The sequence below is a fragment of the Rhinoderma darwinii genome, chromosome 5, assembly GCF_050947455.1.
Source record: "Rhinoderma darwinii isolate aRhiDar2 chromosome 5, aRhiDar2.hap1, whole genome shotgun sequence".
Lineage (NCBI taxonomy): Eukaryota > Metazoa > Chordata > Amphibia > Anura > Rhinodermatidae > Rhinoderma > Rhinoderma darwinii.
Genome location: NC_134691.1, coordinates 118,513,484 through 118,541,340, shown reverse-complemented (window position 1 = coordinate 118,541,340; position 27,857 = coordinate 118,513,484). Strand labels below are relative to the sequence as shown.

Below are 27,857 nucleotides of genomic sequence, written 5' to 3'. Positions count from 1 at the left end.
TAACATTGCAAAAGTTAACACAAAAAGGCATATGGGGAAGAACACAGGGAGAAAATAAAAATAGATAGATAGAATATTTACCCTGTCTATTTTGCTTTGTGAACCCATTCGCAAATCACATAAAAAATCTGAGGGAACATATTAAGAACGTTATCAAGCAGCACTGAGCCACCAATTATTTATTTATAGACAATTTGGTAGTTATAGATTTGCTTTAAATGTTCTTAAAAATCAAATTTAAAAAAAAGTGTAAAAACTATGAAACACAAGCTAAGCATGCTGCAATTACCAAACAGAGATAATCCTAAAATCTGGGTACGCAGTTATCCCTAAACATGTATAAAAAAAAATGTAATATTTAACAAAAATTTTAAAAAAACATGAGGATTGCATTTAACCCCTTAATGACCGGGCATGTTTGTACCTTAATGACCAAGCCAGATTTGTCAAATCTGGTATGTCTGACTTTATCAGAGAATAACTCTGTGAAAGTTTTGAATATCCAAGTAATTCTGACATTGTTTTTTCGTCACATGTTTTACTTTATTTTAGTGGTAAAAGTAGACTGATACGATTTGCGGAAATTAATAAAAAAAATTAAAAATGGAATATTGTAAAAATTACCATTTTCCCCTATTTTTAACTGCAATATGTCACATATCTACACACACTGTACAATTTTTTTAATTAAATATATATTTCTATCTCTTTACTCCATTTTGGCAGCACTTTTGAAAAAATAAAATAAATTTTCAGCAATTTAGAGGACTTACAAATTGAATAATAATTTTATAAATTTTGAAGTACATTTTGTTTTCCTGCACCAAGCCAGGTTTTCAGAGGCTCATAGGTCTCAGAGTGATGGAAACCCCCACAAATGACCCCATTTAGAAAACTAGACCCCTTAAGGTATTTACCTAAGGGTATAGTAAGTATTTTGACCCCACAGTTTTTTGCTAAATTTAATACATAGCAGGTGAAAAAAAAAAATTTCACTTTTTTTCATAAAAGTATCAGTTTGAAGGCCAATTTCTTTGTAAAGCGACCATGAGAATGAAGAAACACACCACAAAATCTATCACCCTGTTTCTCCTGTTTTCAAAAATACCAACATTGTGGCCCTAATGCGCTGCCTGGACACACGGCAGGACCAAAAAGGAAGGGAACACCCGGAGGCTTTCAGGACTCATATTTTGCTTGAAAATGTTTTAGACCCCACTGTACATTTGGAGAGGCTTTGAGCTGCCAGAACGATAGAAACTCCCCATAAACGACCCCATTTAGAAAACTAGACCCCATAAGGTATTTATTTAGGGGTATAGTAATTATTTTGACCCCACAGTTCTTTGCTAAATTTAATGCATATCAGGTGAAAAAAATAATTTCACTTTTTTCATAAAAGTATTTGTTTGAAGACCGATTTCTTTGTAAAGCGACCATGAAAATGAAGAAACACACCCCAAAATCTATCGCCCTCTTTCTCCTGTTTTCAAAAATACCCACATTGTGGACCTAATGCGTTGTTTGGACACACGGCAGGGCCCCAGAGGAAGGGAGCACCCGGAGGCTTTCAGGACTCATATTTTGCTTGAAAATGTTTTAGGCCCCAATGTACATTTGGAGAAGCTTTGAGCTGCCAGAATGATAGAAACTCCCCATAAACGACCCCATTTCGAAAACTAGACCCCTTAAGGTATTTATCTAGGGGTATAGTTAGCATTTTGACCACACAGGTTTTTCGCTAAATATATTGAAATTAGTCTGTAAAAATTAAAATGTACTTTTTTTCTGAAACAACATAGAAATTTTTATTATTTACAAGGAATAACGAAGAAAATGCACCCCAACATTTGTAAAACAATGTCTCCCGATTACGACAATACCCCATATGTGGTAATAAACTGCTGTTTGGACCCACAGCAGGGCTCAGAAGGGAAGGAGCGCCATTTGGATTTGTGATTTTGCTGGAATGGTTTTCGGTGCCATGTCACATTTGCAATGCACTGGAGGGACCAAAACAGTGGAAACCCACCAAAAGTGACCCCATTTTGGAAAAACCTTCAAGGAATTTTTCTAGGCGTATAGTGAGCATTTAGACCCCACGGGTCTTTTGCAGAGTTTATTGGAATTAGGGCGCGAAAATTAATATCAACATTTTTCCCACTAAAATGTTGCATTTTCTCATTTTCACAAGGGATAAAGGAGGAAAAAAAAACAACCATTTTTTATAAATCAATTTCTCCCGAGTACGGAAATACCCCACATGGGGTCATACGTTTTTTCATTAGAAATGAATTAACCCTTTCAGGACTGATCCATTTTTTGCTTTCATATTTTAGATTTTCACTCCCCGCTTTCCAAGAGCCATAACTTTTTTATTTTTCCATCAATAGAGCGGTGTGAGGGCTTATTTCTTGCGGGAGGAGCTGCAGTTTTTATTGGTAACATTTTTTGGTACATAAAAAGTGATTCAAAAGTTGTATTACATTTTTTTTTTTAGAGCGAAGGTCACAAAAAAAAAAAAAAAAAAAAAGCGATTTTGGCGGTTTCAATTATTACATTTTTTTATGGTGTGCACTGTGCAAATTAAATAATGGTATATTGTAATAGTTCGGACTTTTACGGATGTAGCGATACCAATTTTGTTCATTTTTTTTACATTACTTTAGAAGAAAAATGCGAAAAGGTGTTTTGTTTTTTTAACTTTAAAAAAAAAAAATTCTCACTACTAATTACTATAATTCTTCTACACATTTTATTAATCAATCCCCTTAGGGGACTTGATCCAGCGATCATTGGATCACTGGTACAATATACTGCAATACTAATGTATTGCAGTATACTGTTATTCTTACAGGCTTCTGTAACAGAGCGATCCCTGTACCTGTCCGTTAGTCCCGGGTGTCAGCTGTAATACACAGCCGACACCCGAAGCGTATGGAGCGGGCTCAGCACGTGAGCCGGCTCCATACATCAACCGCCGCATCATGACGGGCAATTAAGTCATGGTTCGCAAAGGGGTTAATGCGCAGCGGATGGTTCAAAGTGAAAATTGCAATTTTCCACTGATACGCCATTTTAGTGCATAATATGTTGTGCCCAGTTTGTGCCACAGAAGACAAATACCTCATAAAACGTTAAGCGGGTTCTCTCGGGTATGGCGACGCCATATGTGTGGGCGCAAACTGCTGCTTGGGCACGCTGCAGGGCTCAGAAGGGAGGGACGCCATTTTGCTTTTGGAGTGCAGATTTTGCTTGGTAGGTTTCTGTCTTGGGTTTCGCTGGTATTTCAGTTTGTAATGTGGGGGGCATGTGTAATCTGTGGGGAGCACATCAGGGCATAATAAGAGGGTATAATAATGGGGTAAATAAATAATAATCCACAGATATGTGGCCGGTGTCGCACTGATAAATGGCGCCCGATCTTATCCGCTTTTGAACCCTCTGCACATTTTGCATCGCCATATTCTGAGAGCCAGAACTTTTTTATTTTTTCACCACCGGAGCGGTGTGAAGGCTTATTTGTTGCGGGACAATCTGTAGTTTTCATTGGTACCATTTTGGGGTACATGCGATTTTTTTTTATCACTTTTTATTCCATTTTTTTGCAATCCTGAGCAAAAAACAGGAATTCTGACACCGTTTTTTAGGTTTTCTTTTTGCGGCGCTCACCGTACGCTATAAATGACATTTTTACTTTATTCTGCGGGTTGGTACGATTACGGCGATACCATATGTATATAGGTTTGGTCCTTCTTTTTAGCGTTTGCACAATAAAATGACTTATTTATAAAAATAAAAAATTCTGTGTCGCCATATTCTGAGAGCCGTAATTTTTTAGTCAAAAAAGCTGTGTAAGGGCTTGTTTTTTGCAGGACGGATAGAAGTTTTTATTGGTACTATTTTCGGGTACATGCGACTTTTTGATCACTTTTTATTCTTTATTTAGGGAGCGGTGGTGACCAAAAAAATTGCGATTCTGTCGTAGTTTTTTATTGATTTTTTTTGGGGTGTTCATCGTGCGGGAAAAATAACATTATAGTTTTATAGTTGGGGTCGTTACGAACGCGGCGATACCAAATATGTGTACTTTTTTAACGTGTTCATTTTTTTTCTATAATAAAAGTCTTATTATAGGAAAAAAAGCATTTAGTGTTTATAGAACTTATAACTTTTATTTTTACACTTTTTTTAAAACATTTTTATTACTTTTTTAACTTGTCCCACTAGGGGACACTTAGTCTTGCAGCTTTGATCGCTGCTAGAGTACATTACACGACACACGTAGTGTAATGTACTCTAACTGTCATTGTGACGTGACTGTCACACTGACAGGAAGCAGAGGAGGAACGGCCGGAGGCTGTTCCTCCGAGGCTTCCGTGCATGGCAACCCGGAGGTCATTATCTGACCTCCGATTGCCGTGACAAGCATCGGTAGCCCCCACGATCACTTCGTGGGGGCTGCTGGTGTGCTTCAAACCACTTAAATGCGGCGACGGCAATCCGTCGCTGCACTTAAGGGGTTAACTGCCGAAATCAGCGGCGATGGTCCGCTGTCCGGCAAGACTGATGTCTCAGCTGTCGGGGACAACTGTCAGCGCGGGTCTGTCACTCTGTGTTTACACAGAGTGACAGTTTGAAATGCGGACGAAAATGAACGTCATGGTGCGGGAACTAGCAGCCGACCATGACGTTCATTTTCGTCCTTGGTCGTTAAGGGGTTAATTACCAGCCAAAATGTGTGTCCAATTTGTTTGCCAGGATTGTCCACAAACTGGTTGATCTTGCTTACACATATAAAAATAAAAAAGGTTAGATACCATTTCTTTCGAGTGGCTCCTCTTGGAAATTCGGTTCTGGGAATTCAGCTCTCTGCAAATGAGTTTTAACATTGCTGTCTTCAATAAACGTATTCAAGTCTCTTCTGTTTAAGAAAGAAATAGGAGAAAAAAAAAGCGAAGGAAAAAAAAAGATGTATTTTGTAGTTTGTAACAAAATGCAGAGGATATCAAAGACTATAGGCCGCATTTAATGCAAATGCCTTATTCATATTTCTTTCCTTCTGTACAGCTTTCGCAAAGAACTGGAACAATTCAACCAACAGCTCAATATCTCATGCTGATAATTGTCAGACCAACATTATTAACACTGGAATGCCCCATTAACAATTCTGAGCATCTTATAACTGTGTGTTCGGCCATTCCTTGACGTTATCATTTCCTTGTCAATAGGGTGTGTTCCGAATAGTCTGACGCTGTTCAATAAATGCGGACAGTGCAAGACTGTGTAAACAGACATTCTAGCAATACAGGGAAATAGGAAGGCCCAGTTGTCAATTAATTAATTTGCTTGTTTCCAGGAGAAACAGCAGAACCAAAAGTCGCGGTGGAATCCTAGCCTTATAGGGGTCGTCCCATGATAGCCTTTTCTCCTAAAATCTCAATGTTTAACATTTAGCAGATGTACCTTTTTTGGTTCATTCTTCCCCCTCTGTGCTGAACAGGAGAGAATATGAGGGATCCAGAGGAGAAACAGCTGATGACGCTACAGTAGCTGTTTAATGCCTTGCCCATGCCTCTTCCTTATTGGCCCTCCCACAGCCCCTCATTACGGCTTGCACAGTCTCCTTGCACCCTAATGTGATCAAAAGTTGCGACAAAAAGTCCCTGCACGTACTGAATCACAACTTAGCAGGAACCCAGTCCTTTTCACGCAAATGGTGTGTCTGGTCATCATTTCCACGTTTAAAGTCTTGGAATGTTTAACACTAATTTTCCTTTTCCTCCCCCTCCTTGTGATACTATATTGTACATGCTCCGCTTTCTAATTGGGTTCATATAACGAATAATTTAATTGCACTTGTCTTAACATGACGTATATAAAAGTTGGCAGCATGGAACGGGGTTTAATGAGTACAGTGCTGCTTCAGTGTGAGTAGCGCTGCACTCCTGTCTGCTGGTGCTTTGTGAGCCCCGAAATACACCCCCCCTGTAGAAAGCACCACACGCAAGCCCCATGTAGATAGCACCACCTACGCTCCCTCTAGGAGTGAAATCCCCAGTCAGATCGCTCTGGCCAGTGACTCTGCTCCTAAAGGGAGCCCTCCGACGTCTCTTGATCACCCATGTAGATCCCACCATCTCCACCGTAAAGAGAGTCACCCCTCCTGTAGATAAAGCAACCTAAACTCCTTCTAGGAGCAGTTAAAAACGGTCAGACGGCCGGCAAATGGATTCAAATTTAGACACACTGATGCAAAACAGCAAAACCTATAACTAGGAGTCTGACACACGAAAAAGGAGTTAAAAAATATGAAAGTTTATTGAATAAATTAAAATAAACACATATATAAAATTAGTAGAGATGTAAACCACAAGAAAAAATGGACAGCCAGAACACATATCACACAGCACAGCACTGTGCGAACAGACTGAGTACACCAGTGTAAAGTAACAGTAATGATGTTATAGGAACAGCCAAACATGGGTCACTAAGAAGTACTAGGAGACAAATGCATCAAAGGTATATATACATTGGTAATGAGTCTACCCAATGTATCTAGGGCAGTAGTACATCACCGTTCCAAAGAAGAGTACAGTACATCAAATGACAGGAACTAAATGTATAAATGTATATCCTAATGAACTGTGCATAATATGCACATGTCACTTACCCATGACAGAGTGTGAGTGGCTGGCATCCACTGATGCAAAACAGCCATGATCCGTTTTTAACTGCCGTATTTCACGTCGTGTGAATATAGCCTTAAAGAGGCTCTGTCACCACATTATTAGTGCCCTATCTTCTACATAATGTGATCGGCGCTGTAATGTAGGTAACAGCCGTGGTTTTTATTTAGAAAAACAATCAATTTTGACGGAGTTATGACCTATTTTAGCTTTATGCTAATGAGTTTTAAAATCGACAACTGGGCGTGTTTTTACTTTCGACCAAGTGGAGAGAAGTGTATGACGCTGACCAATCAGCATAATACACTTCTCTCAATTCATTTACTCTGCACATAGTGATCCTGCGTTGTTCACTATGTGCAGTCACGTCACATACACACACATTAATGTTACTGAAGTGTCTTGACAGTGAATAGACATCGCATCCAACCAGTACGGGATGTCTATTCACAATCTCGACACTTTGGTAACATTTATGTGTGGCTTACTCACACAGCACATCGAAATCACGCTGTGCTGTCATTTACAGCGAGATATCGCGAGATTACGCTTGCTGTGCTGTAAGTTCCACACAAACGTTACCGAAGTGTCGGGATTGTGAATAGACATTCCGTCCTGGTTAGACACGATGTCTGTCTATTCACAATCCCGACACAAACCATCCTTAAGAAATTTGTCCTTGGCTTTTTTCCCCCATCTCCTCCGGAGTGACTTAAGCTAGAAGTACAGCTTGTTGGCAGCAGCAATTTTTTTCGCTCTCTAAATATGAAGCTTGAACATCCAAAGATCTGAACAAAGTAAGTCACAAAAGTACATGCGAAAAAATTTTTTAAAAAAATGTCCGGACTAGCAACACTCATTTTGTTTGACCTTTTTAGGTCATTAGTTGAAATTTCTACACCATTTTGAATGGTGTAATATGGACATGAGCCAAGAGGCTAGTGATCGCAGTTTCATCAGCTAATAAAACGTATTTTACGGTCTAAGCTTTATATAAAAGTATGAAGTATAAACCGCGCTAAATAAGAATACACAAAACCTAAACACTAGGACAATTTACATAATTTTTTACCCACTGATGAACAAGAGGCTAAGTGTCGGATTGACATTTTTTATCATAACAATACTCTTCAGACTGGGATTTTAATAATTGTCAAAACTAGACAGGATTAGTAGTCTAGAGACAGCGTAAAAAATATGTGGTAAAAGCTGTATGTGCTACGTGCAGATTTTATCGCAGACTTGCCACAGATTTCACCCTGTGCAGTGCAAAGAATGAAATATGCGGCATTTCTGCTACGTCTCAACATACCCCTAAAGGGAAGCTGAATGGCTGAAGTCCGCCAGGAAAGTAGTCACTCTTACTAGATAACTCAGTGGGGGATGCTAAGCCGTGGACACCCCTCTTTAACGTCCAAATGCCCCAATAGTAGTCTTCACGAGACAACACCTTTAACCCCAAGACAAAATCACTTTTGTATTTTTCATTAACCCCTTCAGGACCCTGCATGTATTGGCCTTGTGGAGGCAGACGATTTATTAAAATCTAAAATGTGTTCGTTTATGTGATAACTTAATTATCCAAACGATTCGGAGACCGTTTTCTCATGACGCATTGTACTTTGTTAGTGAAAAATTGGGTATTCAGTATTTGTGAAAAAAACACCATAATTTAGAGAAAACTTGCAAAAATTAGCATTTATCTAAATTAGAATCTGCTTGTAAAACAGATCGTAACACCACACAAAATAGTTACTAGTTAAAATTTCCCATGTGTCTATTTTACGTTGGCATCGTTTTTTGAACATCCTCTTATTTTTCCAGGATGTTATAAGGCTTAGAACTTTAGCAGTAATTTCTCACATTTTCTTAGGGACCAGTTCAGTTCTGAAGTGGCTGTGAGGCCCTTATACATTAGAAACTCCAATAAGTCACCCAATTTTAAAAACTGCAACCCATAGTTTTCAAAAGAGCATTTAGAAGGTTTCTTAACCCTTTAGGCGTTTGACAGGAATTAAAGCAACGTGGAGGAAAAAGTAAAAACATTTTTATTCTCCAACACAAGGTTTTAACAGAGAAACGCAACTCAATATTTAATGCCCAGATTCTGCAGTTTTTAGAAATATCCCACATGTGGCCCCAGTGTGGTAATAGACTGAAACACAGGCCTCCGAAGCAAAGGAGCACCTAGTGGATTTTGGGGCCTCCTTTTTCTTAGAATATATTTTAGGCAGCATGCTAGGTTTGAAGAGGTTTTGTGGTGCCAAAATAGTGGAAACCCCACAAAGAGACACCATTTGGAAAACTAGACACCTCAAATAATTTATCAAGCGGTATAGTTAGTATTTTGCTGAATTTAGTGGAATTAGACCATGAAAATCTTCATTTTTTTTTCCAATAAAAACGTAAATAATTTCTAATTTTACAAGGAACAAAAAGAGAAAAGGGCCCCAAAAATGTTAAAAAAAAATTATCCTGCTTATGGCAAGATCCCATATTTGACAAACTGCTATTTGGACCCAGGGGCAAGGCTCAGAAGGGAAGGAGCCCCATTTGACCTTTTGGAGCTGAAATTTAGCTGGAATGGTTTTCGGGTGCCACGTCACATTTGCAAAGCCCCTGAGGGACCAAAACAGTGGAAACTCCCCAAAAGTGACACCATTTGGGAAACTACACACTTTAAAGAATCTATCTAGGGGTATAGTGAGCATTTAGACCCAACAGGTCTTCTGCAGAATTTATTAGAATTAGGCAGTGGAAATATCTATTTTTTTTAAATAAAAAGTTAACATTTTTTTATTTTCACAAAGGATAAAGGAGAAAAAGCACCACAACATTTGTAAAGCAATCTCTCCCGAGTACAGTAATACCCCACGTGTCAAGACAAAAACACACATACGGGTATGTATACGGCAAAAGTATATAAACACTAAGGGCTTATTTAGACGAACGTGTAATTAGTCCGTGCAACGTGCCTCGCACGGACCTATGTTAATCTATGGGGCCATGCAGACTGTCTGAGTTTCACGCAACGTGTGTCTGCTGCGTAAAACTCACGACATGTCCTATATTTGTGAGTTCACGCATCACGCACCCATTGTGACGCGCGTGATTCGCACAACAGCAGTAAAAAGTATGAATTAAATCAGAAAAGCACCACATGCTTTTCGGTTTACAAACATACAAACAGTGTCAATGATGGCGGCTGCGCGAAAATCACGTAGCCACGCATCATACGCAGCTGACACACTGAGCTGTTAAGTAGCTTTTGCGCGCGCAAAACGCAGCGTTTTTTGAATGCGCAAAACGCACACGCTCGTGTAAATCCGGCCTAAGGGCTTATTCAGACGAACGTTGCGTTTTTGCGCACGCAAAAAACGCTGCGTTTTGCGCGCGCAAAAACCACTTGACAGCTCCGTGTGTCATCCGTGTATGATGCGCGGCTGCGTTATTTTCGCGCAGCCGCCATCATAGAGATGAGTCTAGTCGACGTCAGTCACTGTCCAGGGTGCTGAAAGAGTTAACTGAACTCTTTCAGCACCCTCGACAGTGAATGCCAATCACAATATCGAGAAACCTGTTAAAAAAAACGAAAAAGTTCGTACTTACCGAGAACTTCCCTCCCGGCCGTTGCCTTGGTGACGCGTCCCTCTTGACATCGGGCCCCACCTCCCTGGATGACGCCGCAGTCCATGTGACCGCTGCAGCCTGTGCTTGGTCTGTGATTGGGTGGAGCTGTCACTTGGACTGAATTGTCATCCCGGGAGGTCTGACTGGAGGAAGAAACCGGGAGTCATCGGTAAGTCAGAACTTCTTTTTTTTTTTTTTTTTTTTACACGTTCATGTATATTGGGATCGGATGTCACTGTCCAGGGTGCTGAAACAGTTTTAACTCTTTCAGCACCCTGGACAGTGACTATCTCCTGACGTCGCGTACCGGAAATTTTTTTGCCGGGTCCGGCCAAAACGAGTTCGGCCGAACCCGGTGAAGTTCGGTTCGGTTGTCCGGGTTCGCTCATCTCAAAGACACTCCGTTTGGATGTTTGTAAACAGAAAAGCACGTGGTGCTTTTCTGTTTACATTCATCCTTTTGACCGCTGGTGCGCGAAACAGGCAGTTCGCACGGAAGTGCTTCCGTGCGACCTGCGTGGTTTTCACGCACCCATTGACTTCAATGGGTGCGTGATGCGCGAAATACGCGGAGATATTGACCATGTCGCGCTTTTTGCGCAGCGGACAAACGCTGCGCAAAAAGCACGGACTGTTTGTACTGCCCCATAGACTTGTATTGGTTTGTGCGTGGCGCGTGAAAACCACGCGGCCCGCACGGACCCAATACATGTTCGTGTGAATCCACCCTAAGTATCACAAAAAACAATGTCAATTTATTAAAAGGAAAATACACCACTTAGTTAAAATCACTTAAAATAGCAAATACATGCTAAAACTGGTCTCATGGGAAATGCCACCCTAATAAGTGGCTAAACACAATAGCCCCAGCAAAGACCTACCTAAAAACTCCTCGGATGACAAATGTAATAATATGAACATAGATGGGAATAATATTGCAAACCATTAACGTTAATGACCGCCTATACGTGTTTTCACGGCGACCATTAAGGGTACTTCTGCCAGAACGCCACCTTTTCACAGCGGCACTTTGGCATAAGATAGCGCCCACGGGAGGTGCTTAAACTGGGTGGACTCCGCTACGGAGGTAGCTGTGGCCTCAGAGCACAGACAGAGGACCATTTTTTCCGGTCCCCGGTCACGTGATCGCCTTTATTCAACCAATAACGGCGATAGCTGTAAAAACAGCGGCAGTTCGTTCTCGCTCTTCTCTCACAGAATATATGCTGTGAGAGAAGGGAGAAATGGTCTAATAAAGGGCCAGCCCGCCCCTATTGCACCCCCGATCAACACCCCCCATACCTGATCCAGATCTTCAAGATGGCGCATGACTGACTGTCCCGTCACAATGACAGAACACATTACACTACGTAGGTAGTGTAATGTACTCTAGCAGCGATCAGAGCTGCAAGTTTAAATGTCCCCAAGTGGGACAAGTAAAAACTAAAAATATATGTTTTAAAAGTGTAAAACTAAAAGTTATAAGTTACATAAACAAAAAAATGCTTTTTTTTCCCATAAGAAGTCTTTTATTATAGGAAAAAAATGAACACATTAAAAAAGTACACATATTTGGTATCACCGCGTTCGTAACGACCCATAAAAACTATAATATTTTTTTTCCCGCACGATCACCACCAAAAAAAAATATACAATAAAAAGTGATAAAAGTCACATACACGCCAAAATAGTACAAATAAAAACTACATCCCGTCCTGCAAAAAAACAAGCCCTTACAAAGCTTTTTTGACTGAAAAATAAAAAAAAATTTGACTCTCAGAATACAGGGACAAAAAATAAAATTACCTTGCTTGCCAAAAAAATGGAATAAAAAGTGATAAAAAAAAAATAATTGCATGTACCCCAAGATGGTAGCAATGAAAAGTACAGATTGTCCCAAAACAAAAAAGCCCTCACACAGCTCTGGAGAAGAAAAAATAAAAGTTCTGGCTCTCAGAATATAGCGACGCAAAATGTGCAGTGTTCCAAAAGCGGATAAGATTGGGCACCATTTATCAGTGTGACGCTGGCCACATATCTGCGGATTATTTTTTATTTACCCCATTATTACACCCTCTTATTATGCCCTGATTTACTCTGCCCAGCAGTAGCGTAGCCCCAAAGAAGTGACCCCATTTTGGAAACTAGTCCCCTCAAGGCATTTATAATTTGCCTGGACATATGACAGGGCTCAGAAGTGAAGAGTGACATGCGCATTTGAGGCCTATTTTGCGTATTTTCATAGCATTGGCCCACAATTGCAGGGCTCTGAGTTCAAACAGTAAAACAAACCCCCAAGTAGTGACCCGTATTTTGGAAACTACAACCCTTTAGGATTTTAAGGGGTGTAGTGAGCATTTGGACCGCACAGGTATTTTTTCAATTAGAAATTACGTGCATCTACCATTATAGTGCACAATATGGTGTGCCCGGTTAGTGCCACCGAAGACTAATACATCATAAATTGTTAAGCAGGTTCTCCCGGTTTGGCAATGCCATATATATGTAGATAAACTGATGTTTGGGAACGCTGTAGGGTTCAGATTGAAGGGAGCGCCATTTGGCTTTTGAAGTGCCGATTTTGCTTGGTAATAGTTCTGTTTGGGTTCTTGCTGGTATTTCGGTTTATAATGTGGGGGCATATGTAAACAGTGCGGAGCACATCCGTGCAGAATAAGAGGGTATAATAATGCGGTAAATAAATAATCTGCAGCTGTGTGGCCAGTGTCGCACTGATAAATGCTGCCCAATCTTATCCCCCTTTTGGAATAAACTCTTCATAGCTATATTTTGAGAGCCAGGGCTTATTTTTTACGGGACAATCTCTAATGTTTTTGATCACTTTTCATTCTGTTCTTTGAGAGGCGTGGTGACCAAACAGAAATTTAGCTATTGTTTTTTATTAGTCTTCACCACGCACTATAAATGACATTTAATTTATTCTGATGGTCAATGCAAATACATCGATACCATATGTATATAGGTGTTTTTTGTGTTTTACTGTGTTTGCACAATAAAATTACTTTAACCCCTTCCCGACATTTGCCGTATGGGTACGACATGGAAAGGTATGACTTCTCGCAAATTGCCGTATCCATGCGCCAAATGTTTGGCACTGGCTCAGAAGCTGAGCCGGTGCCATCATCGCCAGATCTCAGCTGTATCTTACAACTGACATCCGGCTGTAATGGTGGGGACCGAAATTAGCTTAGATCCCCGCCATTAACCCCTGAAGTGCAGCGCTCAAACGCGAGTGCTGCACTTAAGGCATTTGCAGCTCATCGGAACCCCAACAATGAAATTGCCGGGGTTCCGGTGGCTGCAATGGCAACCGGAAGCCAAATACTGACCTTCCGGTCTAACTAGCACGGAAGCCGGTCAAGATCCGCCCGGCGGCGGAGCCTGATCGGCTTCCGTAGCTGCCGGCAAGATGGCGCCGGGTCAGGAGCTGATCCGGCGTCATCAGCGGTGGAAGTCAGCTGTACTGTACAGCTGACATCCACCTGTAACGGCAGGAACCGGAGCTAGCTCCGATCCCTGCCATTAACCCCTTCGATGCAGCAATCGAAAGCGATTGCTGCATCGTAGCGGTTGCTAGCAGATCGCCAGCCCCGACAGGCAATCAGGACTGGCGAATACGGCTATGGCAACAGGAGACACAATGGCCTCCTGCTCTGCCATTACGGAAGCCGATTAGGCCCCGCCGGGAGGCGAAGCCTAATCGGCTTGCTGTCAGTGAATAACTGACATACCTAATACATTGCACTACGTAGGTAGTACAAAGTATTAGAAAAAAAAAAAAACATCAGAGAGTTGGAACTTCAAGTCCCCTAGTGGGACTTGAAAAATAGTGTAAAAAAAAAAAAGTGAAAAAAATAAGTTTGAAAACAATAAAACTTTCAAGTAATAAAATAAAACAGAATCCCCCTTTTTCCCTTATCAAGTCCTTTATTATTGAAAAATAATAATAAACCATACGTATTTGGTATCACCGCGACCGTAACGACCTGAGGTATCAAAATTAGATTTTTTATTGCACGCAGTGAACAGCTTAAAAATACAAAAACGTACAAAAAAACTATACCCGAGTTTGTTTTTTTGTCACTTTGCCCTACAAATATTGGAATAAAAAGTGATCAAAGTCACATGTATCCAAAAATGGTACCTATAAAAACTATAGCTTGTCTCGCAAAAAACAAGCCCTTATACAGCTCCGTCTACAATAAAATTAAAAAGTTATGGTACCCATAACTTGGCGACAGAAAAAATACATTCGTTTTACAAAAGTAATTTTATTGTGCAAAAAGTTGTAAAACATAAAAAAAAGTGCTATAAATTAGGTATCGCCGGAATCGTACTGACCCGCAGAATAAAGTTAACATGTAATTTATAACGAATGGTGAACGCTGTATAAAAAAAAAAAAAAAAAAACACTAAAAAAGCTATGCCAGAATTGCATTTTTTTGTTTACTTGGCCTCCCAAAAAATAGGATAAAAGGTGATCAAAAACTCGCATGTACCCCAAAATGGTACCAATAACCGCTACAGCTCGTCCCGCAAAAAAAAACAGCCCTCATACCACTACGTCTATGAAAAAATAAAATTAGTTATGGCTCCAATAAGTCAGGAGATAAAAAATATGCAGTTGTGCCCAAGGGGAACATTTCTTCTGTTTCAAGACGAGATTTATCAAGGACCTAAAATTAGGGAACCAGGAAGGGGAGGGCCCAAACATATCTGCTGGAAGCAACAGTGCCTGTATTATACCAGGACAACACTTTCCCAGCAAAATTCCCCAAACTGCAAAGGTGTGGAGTGTGGACCAAAAGGGGCATAAGAAAGGACGCCATATATCAGTGCGACACTGGCCTGTGCGGAAAGGATTGCTTCACAGCGTAACACACATCTATGGATTATTTTATTGTTTTTTTACCCCATTATTATACCACCTGACTATGCCCCTGATGTACTCTGCCCAGTTTATATGTACCCCCACATTATAAAAGGAAAACACCAGTAATACTCAAACAAATCTACTACCAAGCAAAATCCGCTCTCCAAGAGCCAAATGGAGCTCTATCCCATCTGAGCCCTACAGGGTGCCCGAACAGCAGTTTCCTTCCACATATATGGCATCGTCATAAACGGGAGAACCCTTTTAACAATTATTGTGGTGTGTGTCTCCACTGGCATAAGCTGGGCACTACATATTTGCCACTGAAATGGCATATCTAGGGAAAAATATCAATTTTTAATTTGCACCATCCGCAGCGCATTCATTTATGGAAAAGACCTGTGGGGTGAAAATGCTCACTACACCCCTTAATAAATGCCTTGAGGGGTGCAGTTTCCAAATGGGGTCACTTCTCAGGGGTTTCTTTTTATTATTTCACATCTGAGCCTCTGCAATTGTGAACCAATACTTTGTAAAATCGCCAAATTAGGCCTCAATCTCGCATTGTACGCTTTCACTCCTGAGCCTGGTCGAATGTACAGGCAAAAGATTAGGGCCACATGTAGGGTGTTACTAAAACCGGGAAACACCGCATAATAATTAGAGAGCTGTCTTGTTATGGTGGCACAAGCTGGGCACTACATATTGGCAGATCTATGGAAAAAATCAAATTTTCACTCTGCAATAGAGTGCACACTAATTTCTACAAAACACCTGCAGGGTTAACATGCCCACTACACCACTAGGTAAATGCATTGAGGGGTGTAGTTTGCAAAATGGGGTCAATTCTAGGGGGTTTCCACTGTTTTGGTCCCACAGGCACCCAGAAACCAATCCAGCAAAATCTGCACTCCAAATGGTGCTCCTTCCCTTCTGAGCCCTGCCATGTGCCCAAACAGCCGTTTATGACCACATATGGGGTATTGCCGTACTCGGGAGAAATTACTTTACAAATGTTGGGTTCTTTTTTTCCTTTATTTGTTGAGAAAACGAAAAATTTAGCGCTAAAGCTACGTCTTATTGAAGAAAAAGGATGGTTTTTATTTTCACTGCCCAATTCTAATAAATTCTATGAAACATCTATGGGGTCAAAATGCTTACTACACCCCTAGATGAATTCCTCAAGGGGTGTAGTTTCCTAAATGGAGTCACTTTTTGGGCGTTTTCATGGTTTTGTCCCCTCAGGGGCTTTGCAAATGTGACATGGCCTCCGCAAACCATTCCTGCTAAATGTGATCTCCAAAAGCCAAATAGCACTCCTTCCATTCTAAGCCCTGCCGTGTGTCCAAACAGCAGTTTATTACCACATGTGGGGTACTGTTTTACGCAGGAGAAATTGCTGTACAAATTTTGGGGTATTTTTTCTCCTTTAGTCCTTGTGGGGGGGGGGGGGAGAGAAATCGATTTTTATTTTCAGGGCCGACTTCCAAAAATTTCTGCAAAAAACCTGTGGGGTCAAAACGCTCAGTATACCCCTAGATAATTTCCTCAATGGGTGTAGTTTCCAAAATGGGGTCACTTGTGGGAGGTTTCCACGGTTTTGTCCCCTCAGGGGCTTTGTAAATGTGACTTGGCCTCCGCAAACCATTCCTGCTAAATGTGAATTCCAAAAGCCAAATGGTGCTCCATCCCTTCTAAGCCCTGCCGTGTGTCCAAACAGCCGTTTATTACTACATGTGGGGTATTCTTTTACTCGGGAGAAATTGCTTTACAAATTTTGCGGTGCTTTTTCTCCTTTAGTCTTTGTGGGGGGGGGGGGGAAATCGCTAAACCTACATTTTCTTTGAAAAAATTTAGATTTTAATTTTCACTGCCTACTTCCAATAATTTCTGTAAAAAAACCTGTGCAGTCTTATATGAACAGCCTGTCGCTAGGGTGAGAACAAATCTGGATGTCTCTAAACCCTTCTCTTTAGGTCGAGGTACGCGCCAGGGTTGTTGTTTGCTCTCGCGATTGAGCCTCTGGTGCTGGCAATTAGGCGTTCCTCTTCCATTACTGGTATTCCTCGAAGTTCACTAGTTGAGAAAATATCCCTGTATGCAGATGATACTTTGGTGTACTTGGCGGATGATGGTCCTTCGTTGGCTTCGCTCCTGCAGCTGATCGACACTTTTGGGGCATTCTCGGGGTTGTCGGTTAATTGGTCTAAGTCGGTTATGTTCCCTCTTTGTGCGGAGTATCACTTCCGGCAGGGGCTCCTTGTCCCGTTGCAGGTCGTGTCTCAATTTACGTATCTTGGGGTGCGGATTTCCCTTAATTTGTTACGCTTTCGTCAACTTAACCTATGTCCCTTGGTGGCCTCTACTGAAAAGCAGCTAAGCACTTGGAGGAACCTCCCCCTCTCCTTATATGGTAGGATAAATCTTTTCAAAAGGATATATCTGCCTAAATTTCTTTACCTCCTACATATTTGTCCGGTTATTTTGGCCAAACTATTTTTTAGCCACCTGGATGGGATTCTACGAGAAGTGGATGATACTTCTCATCAGAACGGCCAGCTAGTAAAAGTATTAAAAACACCCCGATGTACGCACATAATACACGCCCACTTGGACTTTTACTTTTAAACACGCCCACTTGGACTTTTGCAAGCCTCATTTGCATAACTACAAAAATGGTCATAACTTGGCCAAAAATGCTCGTTTTTTAAAAATAAAAACGTTACTGTAATCTACATTGCAGCGCCCATCTGCTGCAATAGCAGATAGGGGTTGCAAAATCTGGTGACAGAGCCTCTTTAAGCTATGTATGTTTTTGTGCGCAATTTTGCACTTTTGTATTTTGAGAAAATTTAATTAAAAATAAATATCTTTAAAAAAAAAAAAACCCTGTGCAGTCAAAATGCTCAGTATACCCCTAGATAATTTCCTTGAGGTGTGTAGTTTCCAAAATGGGATCACTTTTGGGGGATTTCCACTGTTTTGGTACCGCAAGTGCCCTTCAAACCTTACATGGGGCCTAAAACATATTCAAATAAAAATAAGGCCAAAAATCCACTAGGTGCTCCTTTGCTTCAGTCCAGTAGCACGCAACGGCCATATGTGGGATATTTACTAAAACTGCAGAACCTGGGCAATAAATATGGAGTTGCATTTCTCTAGTAAAACTTTGTGTTATAAAGAAAATTGGATTAAAAATTTATTTCTGCAAAAAAAAAATATGACATTTGTAAATTTCACCTCTACTTTGCTTTAATTCCTGTGGAAAGTTTAAAGGGTTAAGAAACTTTCTAAATGCTGTTTTGAATACTTTGATGGGTGAAATTTTTAAAATGGGGTGACTTTTTGGGGGTTTCTAATATATAAGGCCCTCAAAGTCACTTCACAACTGAACTGGCCCCTGTAAAAATAGCCTTTTGAAGTTTTCTTGAAAATGTGAGACATTGCTGCTAAAGTTCTTAGCCTTGTAACTTCCTAGAAAAATAAATGGATGTTCAAAAAAACGATGCCAATCTAAAGTAGACATATGGGGATGTTAATTAGCAACAATTTTGTGTGTTATAGCTGCCTGTCTTACAAGCAGATACATTTAAATTGAGAAAAATGCTAATTTTTGCAATTTTTCGCTACCTTTTGGTGTTTTTTACAATTAAATACTGAACATAATGAGCAAATTTTGGCAGTAACATAAAGTCCAATGTGTCACGAGAAAACAATCTCAGAATTGCTTGGACAGGTAAAAGCATTCTGACGTTATTACCACATAAAGTGAAACGTCTGATTTGAAAAATGAGGCTCTGTCAGGAAGGTCAAAAGTGGCTAAAGAGGGAAGGGGTTAAAAAACAAAAAATCATTTTGTTTTTGTGTTGCCATATTCGAAGAGCCTATCACAAAACTCAGGCAGGATAACCAGTATAATGCAAAATATAACATCTATATTCGATACAGAATATAATATGGAACAACAAACCCATGATGCAAGGATCTCCACATGTAAATACTAAAGAACACCTACAGAAAAAGATGCATAGGTAAATACCATTACTGGTACATGCAACTTTTTTAACCCGATTTATTCAATTTTTTGGGAAAGTGAAGTGAAATATCGATTCTGGTATTGGAGGTTTTTTACGGCGATCACCGCACGGCACAAACAACATTATACTTTTGTAGTTCAGGGCGTTAAGAACGCGACGATACCAATTATGGGCAATTTATTTTTTTCTAATAAAGAACTTGATAAGGGAACCTGGGCGATTTTTTATTTTATTACTTGAAACTCCTTTTTTAAAAAATATATATATTTTTTTTAGTCACACTAAGGACTTGACCTCTAACTGTTTGATTGTTGGTAGAAAACCCTGCAATACTTATGTATTGCAGGGTAATATACCGGTCAGTTTCACACGGACAGGCAGCATATGAGGTCCAGCCTCTAGCAGGACCTAATCGCCTTCCGTAGATAGCCGACCCGGAGGCCTTTGTTAAGCCTCCGATTGGAATATCAAACTTCGGCACCCCGCAATTGCATACCAGGGGCGCCGATGGTGTTGGAACCTATTAGAGACGGCATCCGCGTTTAAGGGGTTATTTGGCGGGGACCACCACTGTGATCTGGTTGTCTTCCCTCAGTACTGGCTGCTAGTAGCCAGTACTGAGTGATGCCAGGCTGAGGGTAATGCCTGTGCGCTCTGTTACAATACGTAAATTAACGGGCTGAATGCACAAGTATCAGCGCTGCAGCCTGTTAATTTAGGTGGGGTGGTCAGGAAAGGGTTAAAGGTTGTATAAAGAACAAGAAAGGAAAAAGTTGACCACCAAATTTTACAAGGAAAATAGATAGAGGGCTTACCGGTCAACAGCAGCACGAGCTTTAGCAACTGTAGATGCAGCAACAGGTAAACCTAAATTTGAAGAGAGAGTGCAGTTTTCAAGAGCGTCACTGAGGTTGCTATATATAGAATCTGCAAAAAAGCTTGGGAAACTTTCATCTTCTATGTTTTTGTAATGTTCAGACATTGTAGCTTTCGCTGAAAGACAAAAAAAAAAAAAAAATTACAATAGCAAACAATTAGTGCAGGTATATTAGAATATACACTACCATTCAAAAGTTTAAGGTCACTTAGAAATGTCCTTATTTTTGCAAGAAAAGCATTTTTTTTTCAATGAAGATAACATTAAATCAGAAATACACTCTAACAATGTATAATGTGCTAAATGACTATTCTAGCTGCAAACGTTTGGTTTTTAATGCAATATCTACATAGGTGTATAGAGGCCCATTTCCAGAAACCATCACTCCAGTGTTCTAATGGTACATTGTGTTTGCTAACTGTTAGAAGGCTAATGGATGATTAGAAAACACTTGAAAACCCTTGTGCAATTATGTTAGCACCGCTGTAAACAGTTTTGCTGTTTAGAGGAGCTATAAAACTGACCTTCCTTTGAGCTAGTTGAGAATCTGGAGCATTACATTTGTGGGTTCGATTAAACTCTCAAAATGGCTAGAAAAAGAGCACTTTCATGTGAAACTCGACAGTCTATTCTTGTTCTTAGAAATGAAGGCTATTCCATGCGAGAAATTGCCAAGAAACTGAAGATTTCCTACAACGGTGTGTACTACTCCCTTCAGAGGACAGCACAAACAGGCTCTAACCAGAGTAGAAAGAGAAGTGGGAGGCCCCGCTGCACAACTGAGCAATAAGACAAGTACATTAGAGTCTCTAGTTTGAGAAATAGACGCCTCAAAGGCCCTCAACTGGCAGCTTCATTAAATAGTACCCGCAAAACGCCAGTGTCAACGTCTACAGTGAAGAGGCGACTCCGGTATGCTGGCCTTCAGGGCAGAGTGGCAAAGAAAAAGCCATATCTGAGACTGGCTAATAAAAGGAAAATATTAATATGGGCAAAAGCACACAGACATTGGACAGAGGAAGATTGGAAAAAAGTGTTATGGACAGACGAATCGAAGTTTGAGGTGTTTGGATCACACAGAAGAACATTTGTGAGACGCAGAACAACTGAAAAGATGCTGGAAGAGTGCCTGACGCCATCTGTCAAGCATGGTGGAGGTAATGTGATGGTCTGGGGTTGCTTTGGTGCTGGTAAAGTGGGAGATTTGTACAAGGTAAAAGGGATTTTGAATAAGGAAGGCTATCACTCCATTTTGCAACGCCATGCCATACCCTGTGGATAGCGCTTGATTGGAGCCAATTTCATCCTACAACAGGACAATGACCTAAAGCACACCTCCAAATTATGCAAGAACTATTTAGGGAAGAAGCAGGCAGCTGGTATTCTAATCTGTAATGGAGTGGCCAGCGCAGTGACCAGATCTCAACGCCATAGAGCTGTTGTGGGAGCAGTTTGACCGTATGGTACGCAAGAAGTGCCCATCAAGCCAATCCAACTTGAGGGAGGGCCTTCTGGAAGCATGCGGTGAAATTTCTCCCGATTACCTCAGCAAATGAACAGCTAGAACGCCAAAGGTCTGCAATGCTGTAATTGCTGCAAATGGAGCATTCTTTGACGAAAGCAAAGTTTGAAGGAGAAAATTATTATTTAAAAAAAAAATCATTATTTCTAACCTTGTCAATGTCTTGACTACATTTTCTAATCATTTTGCAACTCATTTGATAAATATAAGTGTGAGTTTTCATGGAAAACAAAATTGTCTGGGTGACCCCAAACTTTAACGGTAGTGTATGTTTAAATCAATTACTGAATACAGTGGGGGGGATTTGATCAACCTTTCTAGTGCAGTTTTCTGGGTTAGAAAAGTTGCATAAGGCCCAAGTACTGCAATATGCTGCGAAAAAGGCGACTTTTCGGGATTTCAACCTGACTATGTGACATTTTAACCGGTTAAGGACTAGGCTGTTTTACAGCTAAATGAGCAGAGCAAATTTCACAATTTTGCTATGCGCTTCTTTAGATGACTATAACTCAGCAGGTGAATAAAGTTCATCTTTGAATTTTACACTCTTTTTAAAGGACAGATAGGGCTTTGTTTTAGTGGCATTTGTCAGTATATATCATTTTTATTTTTTTCTCTAAAGTGGGCAAAATTGGAAAAAAATGCAAGAATTTAGCAATTGCGCCAGTTTATGCTAGCATTTTTCACACACGGTATGGACCACGGACAAAATTAATCGCCTTTCACATTCTTCCACTTCTCCCGTGCATGGGGATACCAAATATGTGAGCCTTATTCACTGTACGGGCATGTGCCAGGGCTTGGCATAAAAGGAGGCTTTTTGGCCTTTTCGGTCCAGGAATTTTGCATTTGACTTTATAGCCGCATACTGTGTTCTGGGTGTAATGCTGCTGAAACATTACAAACACCCCATAAATTACTTCATTCACACAAGTAGACCCCACAAGGTTTTCTTCAAGGGGTTTATCATATTTTTAGACAGTCCAGTTTTCTTCTGAAAGTTTCTTGAATAAGATGGATCAAAATAAAATTAGCAATTTTTTAGCAAATGCGTCAGTTTATACCAGCATTTTTCACACACGGCATAGACCACCGCCAAAATTAATCTCCTTTCACATTCTGCCACTTCTCCCGTGCATGGGGATACCAAATATGTGGGCCTTATTATCACATAGAGATGTAGGAGGGCGGACGATAGAAGATTATTTCACATATCGCTTTTTTTCAAAGCTGGGTTTTACAAAACTCAACAGAGTTTCTATAACACTTCCAAAATATCTGCTCTTGAAGCAGAAATCCCAAAATATTCATCTAGGGGTATAATGGGAATTTATTTTTTGGGGTTTTATAAAATAAGAAATTGCAGGTTTATGCAAATGGAGCTCTCCAGCAGATGAACTTTAGAGAATATGCAAACATGACATCCACCCACCCATTCCCTCCCTCACCCTTGGAGTAAACTCAGGGGGAAAAAAAAAAAGTAATGTAGGGCAAATATATTTTCAACAAATTAACTAAAATCTAATAATGCAGAACAGTGTGGTATTTTTTTAAAACATGGCTCAATGCACATGCCTGGTTGCGAGGGACAGAAATATCGGGAATCTTTGCGGTGCCCGTCTTTTCTGCAGACGCGGCACTTTTTCTGGGGGTTGCTTCTAGTTGGTGTTGGGGGAATCCGAGTGATGAAATGTCTTTCAGTCAGTCGCGTGACATCCTCAGAATGGGGGCATTCTCGGGTGTCCTGATCATCAAAAATGAGGCCTTCAATAATTTTTTCCTGGAAATCCAGGTATGTGTCTCTGCCTCTGTTTTTTTGGTAGAGCACAAATGAGTTGTGGATTGCCACCTGTAACAAATAAATGGCCACTTTTTTGTACCAGGTTTTTGTTTTTCGCTTTACTAAATAGGGCTGTAAAACCTGGTCGCTTAAATCCACCCCCCCCCCCCATGTACTTGTTATATTCGGACACGCTCACTGGTTTGTGCTTGTCCGATGTTGCCCCTCTTTCCCTCACTGCCACTGTTCCTGCGGTATGAATCGTGCTTAGCACATACACGTCTTTGCGATCCCTGAACTTGACCGCCAGCAATTCCTCAGATGCATAAGCACAGGAGTCCCCCTTTACCATGCGCTTCCCCACTAATTGCTGTGGAAAACCAATTCTGTTTTTGCGCATGGTACCACATGCCCCAGTCCTTGCAGCATGCAAATGCCTAAACAGGGGCACACTGGAATAAAAATTCTCACAGTACAGGTGGTACCCCTTGTGAAGCAGAGGCTGCATTATCTCCCACACGTTCTTACTTCTGGTGGAAAGATCAAGGGGGCATCCAGGAACATTTATTGAGCGGTCCCGCCCTTCATAAATCCTGAAGGCGGTGGTATATCCTGACCCGCTTTCGCACAGTTTATAAAGCTTAACGCCATAGCTTGCCCTTTTGGAAGGTAGATATTGGCGAAAGCCAAGTCTGCCATGGAAGTTGAGGAGGGATTCGTCCACACTTACATTCTGCTCAGGGGTGTAGAGTTGCAGAAATAAATTATTCAGGGAATTTATTAGCGGTCTTACTTTGAACAACCGATCCCGGTTTGCATCGGTACTTGGGGGGGCCTGTGCGTTGTCATTGAAGTGGAGGAACCTCATTATTGTCTCATAACGAGACCTGGGCATTACTGCAGAATTTACTGGGGTGGCTTATGCGGGTCTTGTTGACCAGTAAGACCTAATGGAGGGCTTTTTGACAATACCCATATTTAGGGTGAGCCCCAAAAAATTTTTCCATTCCTGCAAATTGGTGGGCGTCCAATCTCTGCCATGGGTGGATGAAGGTTTCTGCCTTATATATTGAGTGGCATATAAATTTGTTTCGTGGACAATCTGATTTAGGATGTCGTCCATTATAAATAAATGGAAGTAATCCATTTGGACAAAATTTGTATTGTCCACGGTTATGCCAGGAGTGGCAGTAAATCCGTGGATTCTAGGCCCAAAAGATGGGGCAGGTGCCCATACAAGAGCCTGGACTGGAGGGACCAGGCTGTCCCGTGCTACAGCGCTACTTGGCCCTGCGCTTTCATGTTCTGCAGTTTCAACTGCATCAGGGACAATGTCCCCTGAAGATGAACCTGATGTGACGCTGTCATCGTCACTGCCCAAAACAGGTTCCATCTCTGACGCCATCTCTGATGCGGTCTCCGACTCAGACCACAGCATGGCTTATGCCTCCTCGGCGCTAAACAACTTCCTCGCCATAACGTCACTAACACTAACACTAACAAAAACAAATTTTTTTTTTTTCATAAAACACACGAACTAACTGGTATATATATCTACACTACCGCTAACAAAAAAATAAACCGCTATTGCTATATTATATATATGTGGATATATATATAATTATATACTCCCTACCTGCCTATTCTAATAGAATAAAAGAAAGAAAGGTAGATATATAGATGGATAGATAGATTGTATAGATAGATAGAAATCTATCTATACAGAGAATGTTTTAGAGTGTGACTGTATTTTTTGTGTAACTGTAACTGTAATCTTCTGGCAGCAATTCTCTCGAGTCTCTTCTTCTCCTCAAACTGAAACAATGTTTAAGGAGAAGAAAAGAGGCAGGAGAATTGCTGCCAGAAAAGTCAAAGTAAAACAAATGTGGTCGGTTTTCACAGCGACCACATGTTCAGGGACCATCAGATTGGTCCCTGATACTCTGCCTAGTGCCCAGAGCTGTTGGTAACAGCGTGGGCACAGGGCTGTGTGCATGCGATCGCGTGCACACTGTTTTATACGCAGAAATGCATGTGATCGCTGTGATTGGTTGTCACAGCGATCACATGTTCAGGGGCCAAAAGATTGGCCCCTGACATTCTGCCCAGTGCCCATGGCTGTTAGCAACAGCCAGGGCATAGAGCTGTGTGCACGCAATCGCGCGTGCATAGTCTCTGAAGTGCTGCCGTAATTAGTCTATACGCCGGATTTCATAGACCCTGACCGCTGGCCGTATAAATACAGCCAGCGGTCGGGAACATGTTAAAAGGGGTTATCAGGGTACAAAAAAATTGCATTGGATTTATATTTTTATGTGAAAAGAAGTCACGTACTAACGTACTTTGATTTTTAATTTTGTACTAAACCGTGCAGTGCAAACCCAGTGAATTAGTGCCAGAAGTCCTGTAGCTTTCCTCATATGGATGATGCGCCAACGGCACCACGTAACTGAGGGCTTGCTTCCTGTGCCGTTCGTGCTGGCGTGTTATTAAAGAGGCTCTGTCACCAGATTATAAATGCCCTATCTCCTACATGATCTGATTGGCGCTGTAATGTAGATAACAGCAGTGGTTTTTATTTTGAAAAACGATCATTTTTGAGCAAGTTATGAGCTAGTTTAGATTTATGCTAATGAGTTTCTCAATGGACAACTGGGCATGTTTTTACTTTTTACCAACTGGGTGTTGTACAGAGGAGTATATGACGCTGACCAATCAGTGACTAATCAAGTGTCCTGCACTTCTCATTGTTCCAGCCCAGCATGATCCACAGCACAGTGTGATTGTGCAGTGAAAGAAGTAAACACACCCAGTTGCTAAAAACACAATACACTCCCAGTTGTCCATTAGAAAGGCTCATTTGCATAAATATAAAATTGTTCATAACTTGGCCAAAAATGATCGTTTTTAAAAATTAAAAAAACGTTACTGTTATCTACATTGCAGCGCCGATCACATGTAATAGGAGATAGGGATTTGATAATCTGGTGACAGAGCCTCTTTAAGAACATGACCTCAAGGGGCTGTCACATTGCCTATCGCTGTAGTTACCGATCTGCCCAGGAGGGACTCCAGCACTGCTCCCGATGTCACTATCCATATATGCTTGAGAAAGGGGGCAGTCCACTGAAACGTCGCACCAGGTGTAGTAAGATGCCAATCTATCCTCCACGAGTGTCTCTGAAAATGATCTATGAGAGCACCGGGAAGAATCCGACCGGATACACATTGGGTGATGTTTATATTTACTCTTCGTATGTGATCATGTTTTGACACTTTTTGCAAAAATAAAAAATAAAAATATATATTTTCCTTTTGTCAAAAAATGAAAACAATTATTTCTACATAAGGATATATTGTTTTAAGACATAGGAAGAGTCACTTCCAGCATGAACTCAAAACCCTTGTGTTATTATAATTGGGGTCAAAATCTATATGGTTTTCACTGGAAGAAAACTGAAGCATGAAGGGGAGAATGAGGTGGTGTTAAAATTGAAAAAGAAAACAAAAAAACAAACAATGTCTGGGAGGAAGAGATGGGAATTCAAGTGTCGTCCAGCTGAGATAGCCAGAATTGATGAAAAAAAAAAAGGAAATGTCTGCCCACCCCAAAAGGAGAATAGAGACAGGATTAGTAGAGCGGGATTGTGGCTGCCATTTGGGCTACTTTAGTGCCTGCAGACGGATTTGTAGTATTTTGGTGCAGAGGGCGGTTCTGGGGCAGATGGGAACGCCCCCCCCCCCCTCCCATAGCCTCTGCAATAATTTCTTCTAGGCATTTCCTAAAGTGTTGCTACCTTCTTTGGGGGTCATCAGTGAGGGTCTTCTTAGGCCTCATTTGCACGAGCGTAATATACGCGCGTGCGACGCGCGTGCTTTTCACGCGTGTCGTACGCACCTATATTACTCTATGGGGCAGTGCAGACAATGCGTGAATTTTGCGCAGCGCGAGTGCGTTGCGTAAAACTCACGACGTTCTATAATCGTGCGTTTCTCGCGCATCACGCACCCATTGAAGTCAATGGGTGCGTGAAAACCACGCATGCCGCACGGAAGCACTTCCGTGCGAACTGCGTGATTCGCGCAAGAGCTGTCAAAAGGATGAATGTAAACAGAAAAGCACCACGTGCTTTTCTGTTTACAAACATCCAAACGGAGTGTCAAATTAGAGATGAGCGCACCGAACTTCACCGGTACGCGACGTCAGGAGACAGTCACTGTCCACGGTGCTGAAAGAGTTAAACTGGTTCAGCACCCTGGACAGTGACTTCCGATCACAATATACATGAACGTGTAAAAAAAAAAAAAAAGAAGTTCTGACTTACCGATAACTCCCGGCTTCTTCCTCCAGTCTGACCTCCCGGGATGACAATTCAGTGACAGCTCCAGCCAATCACAGGCCAAGCACAGGCTGCAGCCAATCACAGG

At 41.1% G+C, this 27,857-nt stretch overlaps 1 protein-coding gene across 5 annotated transcripts in view; it reads right to left on the bottom strand.

Moving 5' to 3' along the window:
* The window catches only part of CEP192 (centrosomal protein 192), a 223,014-nt gene that overhangs the window by 183,311 nt on the left and 11,846 nt on the right, over nt 1–27,857 (bottom strand). For 3 of the 5 annotated variants that reach the window (XM_075826454.1, XM_075826456.1, XM_075826457.1), the window contains exons 2-4: nt 20,066–20,243; nt 4,821–4,924; nt 82–128 (exon numbers count right to left, since the gene is read on the bottom strand). In XM_075826454.1, coding sequence (XP_075682569.1) covers nt 82–128; nt 4,821–4,924; nt 20,066–20,232 — 318 coding nt within the window. In that variant the 5' untranslated portion in view covers nt 20,233–20,243. Of the gene's footprint in view, nt 1–81; nt 129–4,820; nt 4,925–20,065; nt 20,244–27,857 lie in introns of those variants that run through there. The other 2 variants (XM_075826458.1, XM_075826459.1) reach the window with 2 other exon arrangements.